At 37.8% G+C, this 26,179-nt stretch overlaps 1 protein-coding gene across 1 annotated transcript; it reads left to right on the top strand.

The window, feature by feature from the left end:
• Positions 1–265: 265 nt before the first annotated feature.
• LOC131065596 (golgin candidate 2) lies at positions 266–26,179 on the top strand. Its single transcript, XM_058000158.2, has 6 exons — positions 266–750; positions 5,846–5,968; positions 24,175–24,357; positions 24,463–24,544; positions 24,757–24,821; positions 25,299–26,179. The coding sequence occupies exons 1-6, from the start codon at positions 466–468 to the stop codon at positions 25,701–25,703; spliced, it is 1,143 nt and encodes a 380-aa protein (XP_057856141.2). The 5' UTR covers positions 266–465; the 3' UTR covers positions 25,704–26,179.

Here is a 26,179-nt window from a genome sequence, read left to right on the forward strand (position 1 = left end):
TATATTTTACTATTGATGTAACCATTACCCCTTGTTAAAGTGCACGTGCTTGTATATTTTAATTTGATCATTCAATTAATTATGAAAATTAATGATTAGCCGTTTTTATTTCAGGAGCTTAAAAATGCACTAACATGATTGGAAGAGTTGGAAAGCTTTGATTTTGGCAAATGTACTAGGTGGTATGTTTATAACTAATTTTAAAATAAGGAATATGAGGTTTGTTTTAATCCTGAAACGATTCCCAAGCAATGAAGGTGTACCAAACATTAAAGAAGGACTTGGCCATAAAAATTCCCTCAAAGCAGGCAGTTTCAGTTTGAAACCTTCAGATTTGTATTGTGAAAGAGTGTTGTTCAATAAATCTAGTCTTGAGTGGATCGGTGTGTGTTTGTTGGCTGTGTTGGTATTCAATTTGGCGTCAGTAATGCCAAGACTAACTGTAATACAAATGTAGAATAAGAAATGGCAGGATTGCTGGCATGGGCCGCAGATGTGGTGGGAGGAAATGGGGATGGAGAGGAAGCGTATGAGTATGAGATTGTACCCAAGTTCAGCCCCGAGGAAGAAGATTTGATAAGGCGGTTGAATGAAAGAAGTGGTTGGCTCGAGAAGAAGTTGGAGGAGCTGCGGCGTAGGATCCCTCCTGGGACTATAGCGCACACTTTACCCCATCTGCTGAAAGACACCCTCGCCTCCTCCTCCGCTCTCTCCCTCGAACGAAACGCCCACCAAGGCACCCGATTGCAAGTATTTGTCTATGCCCATTCTAGTGATTCTGTGTTTTTGTTTTTCTCATCAGATTGGTTTCACTGTGAAGCTCATGTGAATTGCTTCCTAGCGTTGAGTTAAGATAATTAATGCTTGTGGATCAACCTCCTTAACATCCGATATTAGCAAATTAATTCGAACCCTCCCTCTCCATCGTAAAGAGATTGTTTAAGATCCCCGCCACCACATATTAGTTTGATAGGGGTCACTTACTCGAAAACACGGGATTAACCACAAAACAACCCACTGATTTAAAAACAAAAGATTAACTGTTTTGATTTTCATATAATATGTTGGAGTGTTTCACTACATATGTTGCTCTATATCCAGATTGACACAGATTCTTGCATATACCAGAAACAGTCCCACCTTTGTGGACTTTGCCATACATGCGAATTTCCTCGATTTATTCCCAATCTGCAATAGTCTTTGAGATATGTGTGTCCTGTAGAAGACAAGGAGTTAGCCCTAGATAACCTACTTACTCAAAAACAAACGAATAATGATTTTTTATTTGCAGATTAGAGATAGAGCGAGTCGCTTCATATGTTGCTCAGTATCCATATTGACACAGATTCTTGCATATAACAACAGCTCTATCTCTGTGGACTTTGCATGCATACAAATTTTCCCAATTCATTTCCAATCTGCAATAGTCTTTGAGATATGGGTTTCCTTTCAATTACATTGTTACTCTGCATTTACGACTAGTGCTCTTATATTATTTTTGGTCAGTGATAAGATAAAGTTTTGCCATATTATTAAATTGATGTGTACAGAGATTGGTAGCACCATTTCAGTATTTTTACTCAAAACTGATGGTCTGGAGCATGGTTGAAAACCTTATGACTCAGCTAAACTTAGCTGTCCCAAATTTGAGTCAATTTCGGCTATTCTACAAAATTTATGAACATTAAATCCAAAGCACAAAAACTGCTTCCGAGTTTTCTGTATATGCAGAAAACTTAAGCAACAGAAAACATTGATTCACATAATAATTTTCTAACCTTTGGTTTATTCCTTACAATAAACGATCAATACATACACAAATTAAATTGCAGCACTGAAAGTTTCGAAGCACAAAACCGTGGTGAAGTCATCACGTTTTTGCAACAAATGCATAGTGGAGTTGCAGGATTGCGGGCAGAATAATGCTTTTTTTATTTGCAGTTGCAAGGTTCATTTTTATTGCAATCATGAGGGTTTTTTAAATTTCCAGCGGGAAGGTTTTTTTCTTAATTTGTAGTTCCGAGTTTTTTTCTTTTAAATTTGCAGTCACAAGGTATTAAGTGGACCTTGCTTAGATAGGGCTATTGATCCCTATTTTATCATTGTATGCCTTGCAGTAAAAAGTGCCGATTGCTTTTTCGGATTGCAAATTACCATTTTAACTCATTAAGCCTAGAGAAAAGAAAACGTTACATTTACATGAGATTCAGGCCCCAGCTATATCTTCAGGTTACACAACTCATTTATTCAGTCTGATGAACAAAACTTGTTTATTGGAGAGGGATGTGAAATGCATGACACACATCATTTGCAGGATTTGTTTTTCCTAGAATGGAAGGTTTTCATTTCCTTTCACTTCAGTTTTGTCTCTGCCACAGGGTGCGGAACAATTGTGTCATTATCTTGGTGGGTTTTTATATTGCTTTTCGTCCAAGGCTCCCACATTTTTTCTAGTTGTTTTACATATTTGCATTTTGAATTCTGCTCTGCAGTTTTGCTTTGTAGTTACATGACCTTTGTTTTCTATGGGTCTAGATGTGAGTCATGTTCAGAGGGTCCAATGGAGAATTATCCAGCCATGCAACCTAACATTAAAATATGTAGATAACACAGAAATCTTGTGGAAGACAATAACACATTCTCATTTATTTGAGCTTGCATGATTTCATCAAGATTACAACTTCTCACTTTGTTGCATGGGCCCTCTTATTAACTGTTACATCACACTTACTATGACAGTTCAATACAAATCACACTACTGAATAGCCTCAACTTTGGGCACAACTCTAATGAACTCTGCTATGTCACTTCATTAGCTCCATTAGGATTACACTCCACAACATATTCCTTGTTCTCCGCTCACAATCTCCATCTCACACCTCACAGCTTATGTAATGCCCCCTAATGGGACCCTCTTATATTCTGACCTAAAATCACTATTTTAGTGCATAGTAAATACAATAGAGGGACACTATTGTCAACTAAAGCATAACTGGAACCTGCACAACAGTTTGGTCAACATTTCCATTATGTTACGATAAATCATATATGTAACATTCTTTATATATTGCCCAGTTTCTATGAAGGATTCAACAACCCTTTCTCTCCCTACACCTGCCCCCATTATGGTGCTCAAGGATAGTCACAAGGTGCCTTGAGCCTATCCCTCTCCAACAAGCCCAAGAGCACCAAGGACCTCGTCAACTTGGCCTCTCGGCCCACACTCGGGGTTGGCGTACCTGCTGGAGCCTAGTGCAATTGGATGGTGAGATTGAAAGGTATTACAGACTCCATCATATAATTTACTTAATCATGTGAACAGTTAGTGATAGAAAGGCATTATTACACTGTCATGCATACTGCAGTCTATATTAATATTACTATTAAATTCTGCATAAGAACATCACTAGGCATCATATATTAAGCATACAAATTAAGCACATCCCCATGCATACCACCAAGAACAAGGATGTTACTGCCTGTAACTTAATAACAGTTCTGATCTGATCTAATCGACGGTGATATCACTGGAAGCTTTTGATTCCTTTCCTTTATATCTCTCAATGTGAGGGAGAGGTCACACCTCTTCATCATGTATGCCTTTTGGCAAGAGGCACACCCTTTCACTATTAGCACCCTTTGAAAGAGTGCCACACTTTATTATTTCTGCCCTTTGAAAGGGACACAACCTTTCACAATCAGACCTGCACTTCTAATTTAAATCAGATCTGCACTTCTGATTCCCAAATTATCCCCCCTTCAAATGAGTTCTCTTCTCCCTTTTATACCTCATATTTGGGGGAGTCACAACTTATCATTTCATGCCTTCTGACCATTCATTAACTTTAATCAAATTTATATCATATTCTTTTATATTTTATTTTTATTCTTTTGTATTAAATTTTATTATTAATATTTATTATTAAAATTATATTTCAAAGTCGGGACATTACAGCTTAGCTTTGCTTTCATTCTACCTCTGTGCTTCTTCCTGTTCTTCTTTCTTCTGTCCTTGTATTTAATTTTATTATTAATATTATATTTCAAAGTCAGGACTTCTCACTAGTTGAAAAAATCCTTAATAAATATTCTTTTGCTGGTGCGAATTCCAAATAACCTGCTGCAAAGAGAAACAATCACTACTATCAACTATGCACAACTGTCCACCTGTAGATGCCCTCAAGCCAATTTACAATCGCTGCCTCATCCAAATTTTAAGATATCATGACATTCCTCAACATTAATCCAACTATGCTCAGAACTACAATAGCCAACTTCAAACTGTGGTGAAATGCACCAACTTTTTCTTCTACAGAATGGTAACCACAACCTCACAAACAGACAAAGAACTAAACTAAACCACAAATTCCACCTTTTCATGATGCAAGATTACCACACTACCCAAGGATGCTCTTGCGAATCTCCACCTCACGTCCTTGTGAAATAATGTCCTTTGCTTACCAGCATTGCCACGTGTTCCTTTGTCCTGTGAGTCCTCTTGCCCATTATCTTGTTGCGTGACACTCTCACTCCTTTGTATTTGTACTGTCTTGCACTTTTTCTTGTTCACTTCGTGTCTATCTTGACCAATGACAACACTGGGAGAGTGCGTAATATCCACAATCCAATATGGAATTAACTATACTCTGGAGAACCTTCCATAACTTACAAATGAAGTTGATCTATAATAGAAAACTGAAAAAGATGGTATATTCGGCTTGTGCTCCTGCAAATTCCATGAATCAAATATATTTTGGGAAGGTTCTCAACAGTTTATAACAATTTCTTGCAATTCCATATCGATATGGCCTCAATGCTACCTTGCTTTGCATGGATCTTAGAATCTTGTTGAATATTTGGGATGTTTGGCAAAATTGCTTTGCAATTCACATGGCAGGAAATTTGTTCCAGTGCCCTTGGGTGACCCATAGTAAAGATCATAACAAAGATGAAAAAATTACTAAACTGGAAGGCGTTAACCAGCTGGCAGAAAGCTCTGCATCTTTACAAATTCGATACAGAAGTACCAAGGTCACTTGTTGACAAGCATTGTGTACAATTAGACAATGAAAACTGAAAAAGGAATATTGAAAGGTCAAATGACGAATTCTAGTATGATCACCCTTGGAAATAAGACACCAAGAATTGAATTATGCCATATTCATGCGAGAATAATTAGGCACACTTAGTACTGGTACTATGTACAAATCCAGAAATTATTTCAACTGATGGGCAACTCCAGTTAACTTTACATTCCTCAATTGTTGTGTAAACCCTGATTGACCTGGCCTCTGTGGTTAAAAGGGTGTGACTAGGTTCATGACATTGAGCCATGGGCCAGTGTCTGAAATCAATTGATTATTTATTATGTCTTGCATTATTTCAATGCATTCTTGTACTTTGTACAGTTTCAGATGCTGATTTTCCAATATATGGGCCAATGTCTGAAATCAACTGATTATTTGTTATGCCTGGCTTTATTTAAATGCATTCTTGTACTTTTTACAGTTTCAGTTGTAGATTTTCCAACTATTGCCTAAAATTGTAATGAATAGAACACATCAATTATTTCCTTAGGTTTTCTAGGTTTAATTGTTGATCTTTTTTGCATGCTAATTATGACATCTCAATCAAATATTTTATACCATTTGTTACAGTTTATGCTTCTGAGCAATGTGGATGCTGTTTTAAAATGGTGAATTAGCTAGTGGATTTGTGTTATCATATGGCTCATTTATTCCAGAAAAAACTTCTTTTCCAACTTATTTCAAGGATCATTGTTTATTGCTTATTCACTCTTTATCCATTTTTCTTCTGAATAAGTGGTATTTCGTTGTTTGTTCAGGCACAACTAAGGGAGGCTTCATTGCTAGAAGAAAATAAAGCATATACGAAAGCAATTGAAGCTGGGCAGCAGCAAATTCAGGAAAAGTCTCATGAAGCTCGTCAATTGGAGGCTAAGCTGAAGGTCTCTTTATTACATTCTAAATGCCATTACTTTCTAGTTTCTATGATTTCAAAGTGTCGTGATTCTAAGCATGGCCCTATTTACAAAAATCTAAAACTGAAAACTGAAACGGAAACTCTGAACTTAAGTCTAACATCACTGAAAATTTGAAATCCAAACTGCTGAGAAAACTGAAACATATGGAAATTATAGCACTCTTGTGGTGCAACTTACCAAAAATTTAAAAAACATATACAAGTTTCATTAACCTGAACTGAAATTTAAGCAGTGTTCCACGGAAACGTGTTCCCCCCCCGCTCCCCCCCCAAAGCCCACAACTCCGAGATGGGGACTTGGCATCTCCTGTCATCCCACCACCGCCACTAGTGCTCCGCTGGAGATGTGGAGACGTCTTGATGTCTCCAAGGAGTCTTGGAGACATCTTGTGGACTCCAAGACTCCTTGGGAGACGCCCAAGAGTCTCCCGTCCAACCACATGAAAAAGCGACTAAATTTGTTAATTTTTTAAAAAATTGAGCAATTTTTGGGGGTTGGGGGGTAACCCTAATTTGACATGTGCCCTACCCCTTCCCCCAATGCAACACAAAATCACTAAAACAAGTGATTTCATTCACTTTTCTAAGTCTGATTTTTTTTACCAGCATGCTGAAGAGGAGAAAAAACTTGGAGAAGACTAATTAAGGAGTGAAAAGAGTGAGTACAAGTGTAAGAGGAGTGAGAAGGAGCAAGAAGAAGAGGAGGAAAAGGATTTTACAATATTTTGAAGAGATTTTTCAAGCACAAGGTAGGTTTTTTCTTGTTTTTTGTTTGTTTTATTTTCTGATTTTCAATTTTTTGATTGCTTAAACTTGTTTTTGTTTGATTCATTTCAAAATCAGATTTGATGTTGAATCTTATTCAACATCAAATTTTAAATAATAAATTTAAAATTTTGTTTTCAAAATTGAAATTTCAAATTTATTATTTGTTAAACGAGGCTGAATTTATTTTTATTTTTATTTTGTGAAATGCAGTGTCACTATCACAATGAGCTCCCATGACATGAGTGAGGATGAGATGGAAATCCATTCTCATAGTGAAAATGATTCAGATTTTGAACCTGACGCTGAGGGGGGTGACCATGGGGCTGATCTTGGAGCCCAATCTAGTTCCATGGCAAGTGTACCATCTAGTATAGGTTGCCCTTTAGAGTTATTGGCACAGTATGCTAGGGGTCCTTATGATCCTAAATCTCCTAAAAAATAATGTTCTTAAAAAATACAAGGCACATCAAGTACATGTGGGGGACAAAGAAGTGGCAATGCAACATTTGTGGTCTTACATGGTTTGGTAGTATCACAAGAGTGAATGCATACTTCCTCTTTTGGAGAGGAAAAGGTGTGAATCCATGTCAATTTTTGGAACAAGCTAAAAACATAGAATATAGAATTGAGATCAACAAAGTTTGGGGCATTCCAGATGATAGAGCAACTACAGTGCCTACTACTTTGTTTGCCAGGAAAGCCCTTCAGTAGAGCCAGCAAGTGCAAACATACTTCTAGTTCTCATACATTGCAGACGAGAGGAGTGATGAGTAGACCTTCTTCCACTTTCACTTCTAGTGCCATGCCCCATTCACGTGAGGCTAAGGGGACAGGGAAACGCAAGATGCAAAGTAACCCCATAGCTAATATGTTTAATGTGCAGTTGAAGGATGAAATAGATGATTCCATTGGTAGGTTCTTCTTTGCCAATGGCATCCCATTTCATGTTACACGGTCTCCTTATTATAGGGAGATGATGTCTATGGTGGCAAAGGGAGGACCACATATGTGCCACCAGGGGAGATGAAATTGAGGACCACGATCTTGGATAAGAGCTACATCAAGATCAATGTTTTGATGGAGAAGATGAAGGCATGTTGGGTGGCCTCTGGGTGCAACATAGTTATGGATGGGTGGACGGACATTAGCCATCGTCCACTCATCAACATCATGGTCACATGTGCAGAGGGCCCATACTTTCTTAGAGCAGTTGATTGTACAGGGCATTGCAAAGATGCTGATTTTCAGTTTGAGGTCCTTAGGGAGGCTATTGAGGAGGTTGGACCACAAAATGTGGTCCAAGTAGTGACAGATGTAGCCCATGTGTGTAGAGTAGCAAGGAAAATTATAGACATATTCAATGGACTCTATAAGATTGATTGGATTAGAGGAGTGGTCAGTGATGCGAGAGATGTGCAGATGTTTATCTGCAACCACCACACTTCACATGCACTCTTCAGGACCTTCTCAAAGGAGGAGTTTTTGAAACTTGTTGAGACCAGATATGCATCTATTTCATTCTCTTGTAGAGAATGATTGAGTTGCAAGAGGCATTGCAACTCATAGTTGTGTAGGGGAAAAAGTGACACTAAGCAAACATGCCCTAATCTCACTTTCAATCACACACTTGTGGAATACGAAAGAGCCTAGAGGTATCACACAATTGGCTACTTCTTTTTGTAGAAGAGAGAGCCACGGGCTACCTATTAGGATTTCTATTCCTTTGTTGCAAATGATAGATAGAATGATGCAAGTTCAACTACTAGCCCTAGAGTGCAAGTATGAACTAGTAACAAGATTGCAAGATTGAGATTAAGTGATGAAAAGTTGTAAACACAAGGATAAAAGGAGAATGCAGATGTGTACCTGGGGTTAAAATCTGAGTGAAAATGTTCGGGACGGGGGCGCGGGCGCCACTGTCCTGATTCTGCTCCTGAAACTGCTCCTGAAACTGTTGTTTTGCCACTTGAAAAGCTGTCTGAAACTTGCTGTCTGACAGAAGGACCAGGGCGCCCAGCGCCCCTGTCCTGGCAGGACCAGGGCGCCCCACGCCCTTGTCCTGGTCTTTTGCTCTGAATTTCAGTGGGAAGTTTAGTCTCCGTCCGCTTCCGTCGGATCTGCAACTTGTGGCGTCGTTCGAATCCCGAAACCTGCACTTATATTTGAAAAGGTATGGTGGGCGGCTATATAGGGTTTTGCCTTAGTCAAACCCCCGCTTTGGTGATTTCCACCTCCACGAATAGCCAAGTTGTATAGTAAAAGTTGTGTGTGCAGACCTTGTGTGTGTGCAAGATCCTAAAATGCAAGTAAGCAAACTAGAGCAACCTAGAAAGTAAACCCTAATTGCTTGTAAATGATAATGTAAATGCTCCAAATCAAGATGCAAAGTGATCTAAAGCATGAATACAAATGATATAATGAGGCTCATGCAAAGACATGAAAACAACATGAAATCATACCCAACCCCAAGGGAGGGGTACAAGCCAATCTTCAGTCGGTGATCCCCTATTGCTTTTCAATGTCTCAAAGCCCTAAATGGATGAATGAAATTGATGAATGCTTGATGGATGGATGTTGAATGTTGTTGAAGTCTTCAAAGATCTGCTCTTTCGCTGCATAGAAGGCCCTTGAAACCAAAAATCCCGGATCCTTTCAAATGAAGAAAGAGAGTTCTTATATATGAAACCCTAGGTCTTAATTTCAACTTTTGGCCGACCTAGAGATTGAATCTCCCGCCAATTTCTTGGGGTTAAGCTTTATTTTATGATTGGATTGCGCTCCTAAAATTTTGGGAAAAATGTTCGGGACCATGTGCACTCCGGGCGCCATGGTCCCGACAACTTTTCACCAAATTTTCAGGGCTGTCGGATATGATGATTTTAGAGAGAATTCCGAAGTTACAGCTGATTTCGAGATGTTTTGACCCCCGAAATCAAGCCCCCAAGTTCAAAATAGGACCTAATTAGGGTTTTTGATTAAATGATGTATTGGAAGAATAAAATGAAAGGGGCACACTTTAATAAAAAGTGCCCAACTTTATAATGTGGAAGATGATGAAATAGGACCTTAGACCTAATTAATTTGATTAATTAAGTGCTAAAGGGGAAATGCAATGCAAAATGAAAAATGCACCAAGGCGGGTGCTAAACTAGGTGTGAAATTGTACCACCCTAGCAAGTGCGTACAATTTACGACGCTACAATAGTTATAACAACAAAGTGGAATAGGTGGGCCAAGGCCAAGACAGAGCATGGGAGAAAGGTGAAGGAGATAGTGAAGAGTGATGTGTTTTGGACTGATGCAAAATACATTATCTCCATCATTACTCCAGTATTCCAAGTCATCAAATGTGGGGATGGGGATGCACCTAACCTTTGAGAGGTGTATGAGTGCATCGATTCTATGCTTGACTAGATGAGGGCTATTGTGTGAGTGAAGGACCCCACTCTAGCATTCTATAATGAGCACATTTGATCAATCATTCAATGTAGATTGGACAAGCTCAACATTACCTTGCATATGGATGCCTATGCCTTGAATCCTAAGTGGTACAAGGCTAGGCCCGGTAGAGTTACACTGATGCAGGATGATAAGGTGAAGGCGGGGTTCTTTAGGTGCATAGAGAAAATGTATGATGCTAGAGATGCTGGCATGATTTGCATTGAGTGGATGAAATTTGTCACTCTTAGGGCTTATTTAGATGTGGCAAAGATGGATATAGAAACTATGGCACAGGAGGACTCACTTTTGTGGTGGAATTGTCATGGTCAAAAATCTTTGACCACCACTCTAGCTATCTGTATGCTATCCCAAGTTTCTAGTTCTTTAGCTGATAAGAGGAATTGGTCTACATATAGCTTCATCCACTCTCTTAAGAGGAACAAACTTACCTCTAAGAGAGCAGAGAAGCTTGTGTCTGTACATAGTGCTTTGCATCTCATTGACCGCAAGACACTTGTGTACAAGGAGAGTCCAACGGCATGATGGGATGTAGAGCCAGAGGAGCCAACATAGATTGATGAGGATGATCCTACTACTTTAAATGCATGGTTGGTTGGTGTTAGCTTGAGGGATCTTGATTGTGAGGAGTCCAACAGTTCCAGTGATGAGGAGTTTGCGGATGATTAGAGGCCTCCCTTCATTGCATTTTGAGTTTTGACATTTTGGCATTTTGTCTTTTGTAATGCTATTGCTATTTGCTACTCATTGTAATGATGTATCATGTAATCATCTTTATAGACTTTGTGATATCAGATATTCATATTTTCGATATAATAGAAATCTCCAATTTGACAATTTCATTTGTCAAATTTTATTTAGCAATTAGCATTCAAGAAATCTTTGTATTTAGATTTAGTATTTCAAATTTTGCTATTTTATAATTTTAGTAATTTCCTATAGTTTCATTTTAAATGTAATTCTTATACTGTTATACATCTTTTCACAAGTAGTTTTTCAAGTACTATAAGTATAAGTATAAGTATAACTATATGTATAACTATAACAATTTCTTTGTCCCCAAAGCAATAATGTTTCCATCCCAATCTCTTGCCACAAAACCAGCTCTGGATGGGCCTGTGTTTCCCTTCGATGCCCCATCAAAATTTACTTTGATCCATCTATCTTCGGGCTTACTCCACTCCACATCTGACTGGCCCGTTGAGGCTGGATTAACCCGGGCATGCCCATTAACAGGCCGAGTTCATTATGCAGTTTAGAAATGAAAGAATGGTCTTTTATACAATTTCACACTTGATTCAATGGCTAAGGAGTTTGAATACTTAAAGATTTTAACACTATAAAAGCAATGGATTCTATTCAGGTCTTGTTAAATTTAACTATCCAGTAAATCTGATTGTATGCCACTTCATTTGGAAACTAAGGCCAGCAGGGACAACACGAGGATAAAACAAAAAGTGTATGGTGTCATTGTGAATGTTTAACAGTTGACTCGATTGGGGCATTGTGGGGAGCATGGTATCTATGGAACCATAGTTCAATTTAAGCAAATCTTTTGGAGGCTAAGGATAACTTGTTGGCAGTATTTGCAAGTAGGTAGACTTGTAAGGACTCCACCATCTTGATACTCATTACTATTAGAGTATTTGGATCATTTTATAGGAATAGGAGGAAATCATGCATGAAAGAGATAAACTTCTGTCAAGAACCAACACTTGCAGGATATATGTATTATAGCTGGGTATTTTAATTAAATTCTCAAGCACTCTAGAAAAGTTTTGTTGTTCAACTAAGTCTCCTCTGCTTCAGTCCATGAATGACTCTGGCAAGTTAATTTTGGAGAATAGCATATAGGATTTTCTGCACCAAATTTGGTAAATTAATGTGAAGCAATAAATTTGCATGCGCGAGCTTTGTAGCTGAACCATCAGAACTCTGGTCCATCGTAGATTTCTGCAAGGTAGCATTGAACTAGAGGCTTAAATATTGACCAAAACCAGCTCAAAGCATTGGTCAATAAGTTTGAAAATATCTTCTGAGCTAGCTTAAAGGGATCAGCTTAAAGTCCAAACTATGTGGATCCTGGACCCTAACCTAAAACAAATGGTTCAGGAAATGGTAGGATTGGCAATTGAAGGGCTTCAGAATGTTTGTTATGGCATCAAAACTAAAGAGTGAAGAGGGAAATTGAAGGCTGGAACAGGAAATTGTTTTTGGATATTGGTAAGCAGAAAAAGGGAAGAGGACTCAAGTTCTTAGAGATTCAACATGCCATTGATAAGCAGGGGCTAACAGAATAAAATCATCACCAGGAGAATGTAACCCTATTAGAACATCCTAAACTCCTTACAAATGAAGAGATGTCTAAGATGTGCAAATGTCAGGCAAATTTGTTAATGGATGGAGACAGAAGGACCAAATTTTTCTGCCATTTTATCATCACCCACAGGTAGAGCTCAATAGAGAAATTAGAATCCTTGCCCCAACATATCCCAAGTTCAATTAGTCAAGAAGATAATGATAATCTGATGCATGGTGCAAATCCCAAGGAGGTGGGTAAAATTGCTTTTTCCTTCAACAGGAGCTAAGGTCCTAGCACGGGTGACCTTTAGCAGGTTTCTTCTAGACATAACTGTATATTGTGGGAAAGGATGTATTTAGTTCCTCTAATATCTTTTGTTTTCTCCAAAATTACTGACTGCATTTATCTAGAAATTGGAGGAATTAAATAACACATTCTTGGTTCTCATTCCAAAATAGACAAGATGCCACTTACCTAGACTTGTTCTGGCCAATAAGTTTTTGTTATATGAGCTGCAAAATAATATTGAAGGTTATTGGTAATTGATTTAGAGATCCTTTATCCATGATAATATTGACCAACATGGAGGTTTTATGGGTGGATAATTTGTTTTGATGGGATTGCCAATGAAATGTATCACTCATTAAAAGTTGGCAAGAATAGGTTATGCTAATAAAATTGGATATGCAGAAGGCATGCAATAAGGTCAGAGGGCCCTTCTTGGAGAGGTTTGGTTTTAGTCTTTTAGAGTAACATGGAGGAAATGGACAAGCAAGTGCTATAGCATTCACAGATTCTCTGCAATACTAAATGGTAAATGAATGTAGTGCAGGATTTGCTCATTGTTCCAAGGGTGGTTGATAAGGGGATCATACACCTATCTCTATCATGATGGTAGTAGAATCCCGAGGGAAAAGCATCAGGCAGGTCAAAGCTTTAGGCACAATTCATGGAATCAATCTAATTAGTAATGTGAAACCTGCGTCATTGCAGCTTGTTGATGACAATCTTATAGAAGAGAAAGTCATGATAATGGAACCGAAGGCATTCTCTAGGATTTAGGCTGACTATGAGAATAGGGTGGGTCAGATATAATAATCAAACCAAAATTTGTAGGGTTTTTGGTTCTGAAACAAGTTCTTTTCCTGGAACATATCTCAGCTTTCCTTTCTTCTAAGGTAGCCTCAAGATTGATCTACAGAAAAACCTTTTGGACAGAGTACATGGAAAATTCTATAATTGGAAGGGGAAGTGGCTTTCCCTAGCAGAGAAATTTAAGCCTCTCTAAACACTTTAAACAATGGCACCCTTTTTAATTTTAGTTCTGAATATTCATAGCATAACTACGGATTTAATGGAAAGTATGACATTGTTGATGGTGTAGAGGCTGAAGGCATTAGGGGGCAGAGGGGCTAGTCTGAGGTGTAATGATCTATAAATTGATGTGGATAGTCCACTAATAGCTTTTCAACAATAGATACAATTACACTAGCTCTAAAACCAACCTCCCAAATTACTGACATCACTACAAATGTGTTTAGAAGATGAAATTAGTTCCTAGAGAAAATCGAACAAAGCATATAAATTTCTGGAAATGACTGGAAAAGAAAGGAAACATGCAAAGAAAAGGGTTGAAAATTTGAAACACAACTTTTACCCTGGTGAAACAGAAATGAGAAGATCATCAACATGACTGAGCTTTTAGCTCCGCATTTAACCATGTTCAGTCTTACAAGTAGATGAATATCACTAGGAGTACAATAAACTCATAGAACTTGAACCACTTAGCTCAACTTCTACAGTGTGTCTGGAACTCCATGAAAACTCCGTTTTACAGCCTACAACTCTAGAAAATGAACAATATAGGAAGGTACAAACAAGTGCCAGCCTTTGTACAAGGAGTTGCATTAGCTTTTATGCCTTTCCAACTCTGCACTAGAGTTTCTTCAAATACAATGCTTGGAAAGAGATACCATAAGACCAATATTCTACATGTACAGACGAAATGGGCAAAACCACTGCTTTAGGCAAATTGGTAGTTTCAAAACCATCAGGGAAAAAACATTTCCGCTGGGGTGATTCTGAAACCACTTGAATGATTCCAAAACCTCAAACCACTAGTGACAAAAACATAACTGCTGCCTGCAAAAACTGATGTATTTGCTTCCAACACAAAAATGCTATGTTCCATTAACATTTCTTGCAACTTTTGACTTGCTTGAGAAGCTCTCGCTCAATTGAAGGTCATCTACATCATTGAGGAATGTCTAGTTGCTATTAAACTGTTGTTTGCCATGATCTTTCTCGAATCTTTGTAGTTATGCAACATATTCTGAATGATTGTGACCATACTCACCTCTCGGCCATGCAACTAGATCTGATATTTGGAACACACCTCCACAATTAGGAGGCTTTTGTTCCTGAAAAGCTCAGGGACTCAGCAAGTGAAGAAACCTCTTCTCCATATCCCCCTTTGAATACTATTTTGCCTTGCTTGGCAATTGGCATTTCAGCCCAATTAAGCAAGTTTTGTGCACTCTTTTTTGAGTCCATCTCCCCTTCTTCTGAAACATCACATCACTCCCAGCTCCCCTTGATTGTATGGAGAAAGATCTTCTATAGGAGCAAACAACAACTCTTCTTTGTCATCAAGTATCAAAAGCTCAAACCATTGTAGTTTCTTCACATTCAGCACCGAGTAACCTTCATGTAAGGAGGCAAATCAAGGCCAAATGCATTCTCACCTATTTGTTCTAGAATTTGAAATGGATCATATCTTAAGGGCTTGAGCTTTCCTGCTCACCCTTGTAGTCTTTTTTTACCTAGGTAGAACAAAATTGGTCTCCAACTTTGAACTTGTGTTCAACCTGATGCAGTTCATGCCAATTATTGTACCTCACTCATGATTCCTTCCACTTCTCTTAAACATGGAGATGAATTTGCTGGATCTTATCAATGAACTTCTTGGACTTGTGAAGTTTTGAGTCCACTTGTTCTCCATCTGCATGTAGCTATTCCAGAGCAATATCTAAAGGACTAAGTGGTAGAAGCCTTGGGAACTTGTTGGTGCATTGATCTGTAGGAACCCTGCTGGTTCTAACTCTCCTGAAATGCTATTGCTGTTGTGTTTTTGGATTTTCAAGGTTTTTGAACAAATTTAAAGTATAAAATAACACATGTTCCAGGCAAGAAATGCACATAGAACCAAATAGAACTAGAATTGAGAGCAACTGCAACTATATTATGAATAAGATACCGGATACAATAAATCCTACTGCTAATTGCATACCTGTGGGTCCTTAGCTTATTTTTAATGAAGAAATTTGGTGTTTGCCAGCCAAAACTGGGAAACTGACCAAAAAGGCCGTACAAGTCCAGGAAATAATTTCTCTGAGCCAGAAAGAAGGTAGAATAGCTTGAAAGGACTAGGCGTTGGGAATTGTGCATTCAGAATGCACTTTGGGTAGGCGTTCCAGCTTCCCAGGCAAAACTCCTCTTTTCTGGAGCCCCACTTGCCAACCAAATTGGTACTGCCAGCAATGAATCCTATACGGCTGGTTATTGAACTGAAAGAATGCTGCTAATGAGGCTTCTAAGTTGTATTGCTTCCTTCCTTATTCCAAATCTGCAAATAGCTAACACAAATAACCTCTGATGAAGCACCTGAAAACTTCTGTGTGAAGCCCTCTCAGTTTACAATAATTCAGCTTATCTTTCACAGCCTCAGAATCACAGATCCATGAAGAATGAATGTTCTTCAATAGCAAACCCTCTGAAACCCTTGTCTCAGACAATCCACAGAGAAAATAACAAGCAATGTCAAATAATCAATAATGGAGTTTGAATTGCTCTTTTTCCCTTGTATCCCCAAAAGCACAAATTCCAAGAAAGTACGCCCAAATGCAGTTTTAAATACATTAAATGTATTTAAATTACTTTTCAATAGTTTAAATTCATCTTGGATGCACTTTTGCATTTAAATGATTTAAAATCACTTTTAATATTTTAAGTGACCTTTTAATTTTTTATAAAGTCACTTTATAATATTTAAGTGGCTTATAATATCGATATAAGTTAATTAAATAACTTAACCACTAAAATATTAATATCTCCCTCAATATTCAGTCTTTTGACGTGCCGTCAGAAGCTGGGGTCAACACTGAATAACCCCCATGTGTCCAGGTGCCCTGACTAAAAATATCACAACTGCCAGATTGATTTACTATAAATAGTAAGTCCCTCAACTAAGCCCATACACTGATTGCAAAGGCCATGGAATTGAAACCAAGATTGAACTGAAGAAATGGAACTGCCACTGAGACTCTCTATGTTAAATGTTAACCTACGAGAGTCCAAATAATAGGCTAATCCCTCGAACTCTGATGCTCACGAAAACAGGGACATTACAATCCGCCCTCCCTGAAATTGCTTGTCCTCAAGCAATCTCTACTGCAAAGCAACTTCACTCCACCAGACGTCCAAAAGATGAACTGTGAAATGTCCCACACATCTCCAACCGACTCTTGTGGCACCAACATAAACACAACTGCGCAGGGACAAACATCATGCCAACTATCCAACCTCTGCGCACAAGAATAGTGCATCAAAAACAAAACATGTTCAAGAAGGCCAAGGATGAACCGGTATACTCTCAACACACTAAACATGCTGCAATGCTCAACTGTAAACCCTGTGTGGAATCTCGATGTACCCAAAGAATCCCAAACTCTATACTCAATGCTCGGTTGAATGCCAGGATCCCAAATCACTCTATGGAGTACTCCCTCCAAAACATGTGGCATCAACATGATACCATTGTATAGTGCAACTAAGTCAACCTCAACAGAAGGAAGAAGCAATCCACCAGCTAGAACAATCCCTGGATCCCATAGCCAGTATTGAAGTTTGCCATGAGAAACACTCCCAGACCTTTGCTGCTCAAATCTGATCTCAACTTCACCATGCCAGAAGTGGTGAAGCCAACCAATGGGACCCATCCAAACCGTAGTGCCAACCTTGTCAACACCCAAGTCCCAATGCAAACAATACACACATCCATCTGCTCCGTCGAGACAGGAATAACTAAGAGTACACACAACACAACAACAATCTCCACCCTCCGCTGAATTGTCCTAGATGTGCCAAATTCCCCCCATAGGTGCTGAATAACATGTAATCTCCCCTCTTATGTTGCTGATGTGAAACCAAACAGCACCCTCAAAACTGCAAGACCGACCTGAGGGGATGCTAAGGATACCAACAGGTACATAGGATGATAGAGTATCATCCCCATGCTGCTCTCATATGACGAGGAAATGATCTAACTCTTTCCCAGGCTCATGTGTAGCAATGACATTAGTGGCTGATCCACTAAGTATGTATTCAACGTGGTCACACATCTCTAAGGCTTGAGCATTTAATGGCCTCTCAACCAAAGATAACTCATGGGTCTCAAGATGCAAGTTATGTGTACCAATAAAATTTTCTAAATCATACCTCTTCTCTTGTTCACACATAATTGCATATTCTTTATGATTGCTTACCTCACGAAGCTCCTCCTTTGTATGCCCAACTTTAATATGTTCTTCCCTTGGAAGAATTAGAGATCTAAGGTGTGACTCCCCTTGCTTCTTTGCTTGATCTAGCTGGTTGCAACGTTCTTCGATTTCTTGCAAATGCTGTTTCGCTTGGGCAGCCAATAACCTTGCCATTTTAGCTCTTTGCAACCATCCATCACACATGACCTGTGTCTTGTTCACCTCTTCCAAGGTCTGATATACAAAATCAGGCTTGCCGTGACTTAATTTTTAACGCATAAATCATTTTTAACACCCAAATCTTGAGTGTCATTGCTAGGAATCTTCATACAACCCTCTTCCACGCGTGGAATGGCTGTTACCTCATGATTATGCAAAGAATTGTGACTGCTGCTACAAAAATCAGAACTGTTAGAGCTTGTATCCTTTGCACATTCCTCATCTTTGACACTTCCAACTTGCGTGCCAACATTGGTAGATCCTTCCGCAACATTTTGGTCATTTACTAACACATTTACATCATGATTATGCTCAAAAGTTTGGCTACAGTTGCAAAAATCAGAATTATCGTCATACCTTTGTGTCATGTTTTCAACATCTCCAAGGACTTCCTCCTTCCCTAATGCATCTTTTGCATTGGTAAATCATTTGCATTAGCATGTGTTTTCCTTTCTTTTGCAAACAAAGGATCCAATATCTCCGGATGTTGTAGAAGCCTTGTTAGATTCTTATCATTGTTTTGAAAAGCCTACATGAGCTCTGGCATGAGATCTTGTATAGACTTCATTTTACCCATACTGAAACAATGCAAGAGTGCTGGTCACTCAAATGTCAACCGTGTGAGCTCAATGATTCCCAACGGAATCTCTACAAATTGATCCTGGTTTACTTGTAAACCAAGCCTCTTGCGTGTGTAAAAACATGTGAGGCCCAAACTGACACTGACGATTAAGAACTTCTAACCCTCCAGGAAGGCAAGATCAGAGCTTTGATACCATTGTAGGAACCCTAGTGGTTCTAACTCTCCTGAAATGCTATTGCTGTTGTGTTTTTGGATTTTCAAGGTTTTTGAACAAATTTAAAGTATAAAATAACACGTGCCAAGCAAGAAATGCACATAAAACCAAATAGAACTAGAATTGAGAGCGACTGCAACTATATTATGAATAAGATACCTGATACAATAAATTCTATTGCTAATTGCATACCTGTGGGTCCTTAGCTTATTTTTAATGAAGAAATTTGGTGTATTCCAGCCTAAACTGGGAAACTGACCAAAAGGGCCGTACAAGTCTAGGAAATGATTTCTCTAAGCCAGAAAGTAGGTAGAATAGCTTGAAAGGACTAGGCGTTGGGAATTGTGCATTCAGAATGCACTTTGGGTAGGCATTCCAGCCTCCCAGGCAAAACGCCTCTTTTTTGGAGCCCCACGTGCCAACCAAATTGGTACGACCAGCAATGAATCCTGTACGACTGGTTATTGAACTGAAAGAATGTTGCTAATGAGGCTTCTAAGTTGTATTGCCTCCCTTATTCCAAATCTGCAAATAACTAACGCAAATAACCTCTGATGAAGCACCTGAAAACTTCTGTGTGAAGCCCTCTCAGTTTGCAATAATTCAGTTGATCTTTCACAGCCTCAGAATCATAGATCCATGAAGAATGAACGTTCTTGAATAGCAAACCCTCTGAAACCCTTGTCTCAGACAATCCACAGAGAAAATAACAAGCAATGTCAAATAATCAATAATGGAGTTTGAATTGCTCTTTTTCCCTTATACCCCCAAAAGCACAAATTCCAAGAAAGTACGCCCAAATGGAATTTTAAATACATTAAATGTATTTAAATCGTTTTTCAATAGTTTAAATTCATCTTGGATGCACTTTTGCATTTAAATGATTTAAAATCACTTTTAATATTTTGACCTTTTAATTTTTTATAAAGTCACTTTATAATATTTAAGTGGCTTATAATTTTAATAAAGTCACTTTATGACTTTATAACATCCATATAAGTTAATCATATAACTTAACCACTAAAATATTAATATCTCCCTCAATATTTAGTCTTTTGACGTGTCGTCAGAATCTAGGGTCAACACTGAATAACCTCCATGTGTCCAGGTGCCTTGACTAAAAATATCACAATTGCCAGATTGACTTACTATAAATAGTAAGTCCCTCAACTAAGCCCATACATTGACTGCAAAGGCCCTGTAACTGAAACCAAGATTGAACTGAAGAAGTGGAACTGTCACTGGGACTCTCTATCCTAAATGTTAGCCTACAAGAGTCCAAATAATAGGCTAATCCCTCGAACTCTGATGCTCACGAAAACGGGGACATTACATTATCTCCCCCATTGACTATTGTCATCAAGTTACATTGTGAGATTGTGTACATGAAACGAATAAGGACAAAGAAGAACAAGAAGACTAGCAGGTAGATAATTTAAGATTCTAGTCTACATTGCCGGTATTCCTTTTTACTTGAGCTTAAAGTCCTTTGAAACTAACAATACTGGTGAAGTCACTTTTGTTGAGTTTTTAGCTTGGATAGGAATTTTGCATAGGTTCAGTTTGAACATTTGGAAAGGTTCAAGTGGTTTGAGTTAGTCAATTTTGCATTTCACTTTAAAGGACTAAAGTGAAAGTCTTTTATTTAGCTAATTAAGTCTTATAAAATGTAGATAATCAATAATGACTTAGACTTATCTTTTGTCTCATCCTTTGAAATGATGAGGATGCTTTTGTAATTTAAGCTGATTTTTAGAAGATTAGAATTTTAGCTGAATAAGTATTATGGATCAGAAAAATCATGAATAATCAAAAGAGGCAAGTCAATGAAACCCAATTCACCATCAATCAATTCACTTGACGAAACATAAGATAAATACATGAAACAAAAACAAATCAAAACCCTAATACCTTCACCCACAAACCTGGCTTAGCTCCATTGTTTTTTATATTTGCTTGAATGGTTGACATGTTGGTTGCTTGGTTGGATATGAGAATGATACTTGATATGAATATGATTTGTTGAATCTGATATGAATGCTTGATGAATGATGAAAGATAGGTTTGATTTATAGATTGGACCTAAGGTTGATTAACGAAGAAGAATCCATAGATTAGAATGATTGAGAGGATTTGAAGGCTAGAAATATAAGTTATTTGATTTCATGATTGAGTGAACTAGATGCATGGAGGAATAATCAATTAGTATACCAAGAGTGAGTATTAGTTAACTGATGAGATGGAGATATTAATAGCATTGTGGAGGAAGTACTAGCTAATTAAGTAACTAAAATTATTTAATCATTGTAGACTAGAAGAAATTGATGAAATTAATTAAATAATTAAAATTATGTAATTAATGTAGATAAAAGGAATAAATAAATGGATTAATTAAATAATTAAAAAATATTTAATTAAAGAGGATGAAAAGGGATAAATTGATGAATGTAATTAAATTAAATAACTTAAAATTATTTAATTAATTTGTTAGGCATTAGGTGATAAGGTGGTGTCATGTGGGTACTAGGTGATATGATGATCAGATGACTTAGACCTAGGTGATGTTTATATGGATTAGGTGATATGAATGAAGTGGACATTTTTAGGTGTCTACAAGTATAAAGATAGGAGCAAGATAGAATTTTGATGATATGGATTGTCTTTTGAAGGAATGTAAAAATGTATGCAACATACCAAAACAACATAGCAAATGTTGGTGGTTTCCATGTAACTGTGAGTTGTGTTTGTTGTGGTTCAAATTGCCTTGTGAGTTTTTTGAATGAATGAAAGACTGATTTGAAGGTGTAACTATCAGTGTTCCACCGGTGTTGGGGACGGGGGAACCAAGGGTCTAAGTTTGGGGACGACGGGGGGGTTGGCGGTGTGGTGGTGCTGATATAGTTGTACATATACATATAGCACTTGAAAAACTAGTTTTGAAAAGATGTATGACAATATAACAGTATAAGAATTACATTTCAAATGAAACTATAGGAAATTTGAAATACTAAATCTAAATACCAAGATTTCTTCAATGCTAATTGTGTTGTTGTATGGAGCCTAATCAGATTGGAGAAATTTTTTTCCCTACTTTTATCGACACAGTTTCCCCCTATATTTTTCAACGGAGGTTTGGGGGCAGCGCCCCGCGAGGCCAAAAATACTTTTATTATTTTATAAAGGCGTTGGGTGTTATTTTTCTATTGGCCCACGTCCAATTAGGGTTACCCCTTAACCCCCCCAAAAGTCACTTTTAAATTTTTTTTTAATGTTAAACATTGCATATACGTGGGGGCGATGTGAGACGTCTGGGCGTCTCCTCGTCCTTCGAGAGACATCTGCATGTCTCATGAAGGACGGGGAGACGGCCAGACATCTCCACGTCTCCTTGGGAGACGCGGAGACGTCTCCCCGTCTCTGGCGGTGCTTGGGTGGCGGTGGTGGGACGGCGGGGGACGTCGCGTCCCCGTCCCCTCGTCCCGGAGACGTCCCCATCTCCGAGACGCAGCCAAAAAGGGGGGGGGGACGCATCCCCGTGGAACACTGGTAATTATCTATGTATGCTTGTACATTTGAAGTTCTCATTATCGTGTGATTTTTCCAGTGTTATTTAGCATTAGAACATAATCACCAGGCATTTTGAAAATTCTTCATCTTTGTCGTTACTTTCCATGTTTGTTGTAATTGCAGTCTAAGGGAAAGAAGGTGTGTTTTCTTGTTTTGGAAATGGCCATCTAGAAGACTTAGAAGACTATATGATCATTGCCAATGGTGCTGCGGTGTTCAATTCCCATGATGTACATGTAACACGTGAATAAAGTTCAGAGAACTAATGTCTATAACTTATCAATTCTGTCTATGTGTGTGTGATTTTTCTCCTTAATAATAATTTTGATTTCTAATTCCCTATATCTATTTTCAGTGTTTCACCAATAAACCAATGTATATATATATTTGTATTCTTTTAAAATGTACTCTCTTGTCCATAACTTCTCTCTCTTACCCTGAGGGTTGTTAATTATAAATTATATATTTTCCATAAAAGAACCTTCTATTTTCATGTTCTTGTATATGCATATGTTCTTTATTAGTTTCGCTTAAACATCTGTACATGTGTGTTTTTCTGTTTTTTATTCCATAAACATGTGTTGTACTTTTCTCTCTTATTCTCATAATTTGTTAGTGTAAACTTGACAACTAGAGGTGCAATTGTTAGTCTGAAGTTAGAAGCATTTAGATTAGTCTGGTGTATCAAGAACCATTTCATAACAAAAATATATTTTAGCTTGCCGGTCTCTCACTTGAGCCAAAGAATGAAAAAACGTTACTTGAAGGTTTGTCTCCTCTGACTTCAGTTCCATATCCTCTGCCCATATATTTGGTTGTTCTGCGAGTATTATACACTTTTATCAGTCACTTACATTTCCACTCTTCTATTAACAACCTCAGTAAATGAATATCTGTAAACACAGCTGCAGTTTATTTAGCATCAATGTTTGCTGAGGTGACACCTTGAGAATTGAAATTTTAGATCATTTGTCCCACCTCTTCCATCACCCATAGACCTCACGTCATTCTTATCTGCCATTTTTTCCCCATACCTTACAATCTCCAACCTCCCCTCCTGGCTTAAGCTGGAGTAGGTACTCCTTAAGAAGTAATTGTTGGTACTAACTCTTTGTATCACTGGCACCAAGAGGCAACTTCCCAATTTTTCCAAAATGATCTTGAACTTTTTATCACTCTCCCTATACCCCAGGCATATAAAAACAGCGCAATGCCTGCCAAAAGGGAATTTACTTAATGAACAAACCAGCTAGACCACTTGCAAAGACTACGGAGAAGCCAATGAAACTCTTTTCTACCTTATCACTCTGGGCTCCTCCTTCATCTGACCCAATGTGGATAATCACACAGGCACATGCAAGTAATTATATAATCAGAACATGATAGGGCTAAAGTTTGATTGTTTTGGTTGATTTTGTCACTTTTACCCTTGTTTTCAGCTTTGTTGGTCACATTGTTTACTGTCTATTCACTGGTTCAAATCTTTATTGATAATTGTCTCCTAACCATGCATACTCCACAGGAAGTTAATGAACTCAGCAGGAATCAGAGGATTGAGTTTGAGGAGTTACAAGATTTAGTTCTAGAAAGAGAAAAGAACAGGTCAGGAAATGAACCTGAAACTGGTGGCAAAACTGGTTCCTGTTCTTCATCACCTGCTGCAACAACAAAGGAAGATGAGATAGAAGACAAGAGAAATGAGCTGGTTTGGCTCTTGTATATTATCATTTATGGCAAAATATACATATTTTATTTGTCATTAGGATATAAACTGAAACATGGCGTACTAATATTTGATTTCTTTCCCCAGAAATTCTGGGAAGATAAGTTGATAGAACTAGAGAAAAAGTGGAACACTTTGCAGCATAATTTATCTCATCAGCTGTCACCAGGTATGTCTGTAAATGATACAAGGCTTTCCTTTGATTAGTCACGTACCTATCATTTTGGCCTAAAGGATGTTATAAATCATATTATGATTATCTTATATGGACTTGATTTATGTCAAATATTTTATATTTGCCAGAGTTTTTAAGATGTGGAGAATGAAAATGCATTTGATAGTGTTCATCGAAAAATGAAACCTTCTTGTTTATCTATCTAGCACAAAGGGAAAAGGAGCTGGAACGTAGACTACGGAGTTTGACAGAGCAGTTAATGGCCAAGCAGGTATGCTATAGATAATTGACCATTTTTTTGTTGAGCCTAAACTTGATTACTAGTACAGATGATACTAAGCAATAGAATGTAGGTGTTAAATTGTAAGTTTTCAAGGTCAACCATACTGTCTATGGAAGTTCTATGGCTCCAATCCAATTGGATTTTGGGGGAGATTTTGACTTATTGATCCACAAATGAAAAAACAAACAGGGAAGAAGGTTTCTAATGTGTATGAAATTTGTGGGATTACTATAGATGGATATGTATGGGCTGAGAAAAACTGCATTGTTTCCCTGGGATTGTCATATATAAAAATTAAAAAATTATATGGATGCAACTTTTTAATAAAAGAAATCAAGTTTAATTGATTCCTCAAATGATTTGTAAAAATGTAGAAATTCATAAGTTTTATTTAGGTTGTAATGTTGTCAAAAGTTTCTTCTATGCACATCTATTGTAACTTGTTTGAAACCTTAACCCTGACAGACACAGTTAGAAGCATTAGCAAATGAGAGGAACGCCCTTGAGTTCAGACTAGAAGATGCAAATGAGGCCAGAAGGAAACTGCATCTTGAAAATGGGGAGACAAACTTCAAAAGGAATAAAGTAGGGAGATCTGTATCGACAACATCATCAGCATTAACGTCTATAAATGCCAGATATGATGAATCAAAGGTTCATCCACAAGTTTCAACTATTGCAACCCGTCCAAGGTTCAACAAAGTGGCTGGAGAGTTTGGAAGCAAGATTATAAATGCTGCATCAGATGCTCTAGGCTTAAGGACAGGAGGGTATCGGAGATTTATGATATTACGTTCTTTGGTTGTTGGGTACATCTTAGGACTTCACATTGTTGTGTTTATTATAATTTCATTTGCAAAGCTGGTTTGATGACACTGACTTCTCTAGAGAAGATGTTTCAAGCATGATGTCTGTCTCATGAAGAGATGCTAGCAGATTGTGGAGGATATTACCCTGCTAAATCTTACAATTTCTTTTATTTCTATACTTGGAAATATTGTCTATAATTAATGAGGAAAGCGATTCGTACTTCTAAAGGCAGGCACTGGATGATCATTTTCACTCTAGTGGGAATTTGATTTAAAAAACTGGTGATTGGAGAGTTGGAGACAATTGGTACATTGAACATCCACTATTATGTGTTTTGGTATGTACATGTTATATGGAGCTAGAGTGTTATCTATGTATTGCTGAACATTTGGAAACTCTATTATCAGATGGTTATCATCTTACTTTGAACGAACAGCTGGATGGTGTATGCTTTGCTTACTAATTTCCAGCTTTTTAAGGAAAGGATTAAGAATTGTAATTCTCTAAATGGCAAGGCTTAGTTTCCATTGAGAGCT

The sequence above is a fragment of the Cryptomeria japonica genome, chromosome 7 (genome assembly GCF_030272615.1).
Source record: "Cryptomeria japonica chromosome 7, Sugi_1.0, whole genome shotgun sequence".
Classification (NCBI taxonomy): domain Eukaryota; kingdom Viridiplantae; phylum Streptophyta; class Pinopsida; order Cupressales; family Cupressaceae; genus Cryptomeria; species Cryptomeria japonica.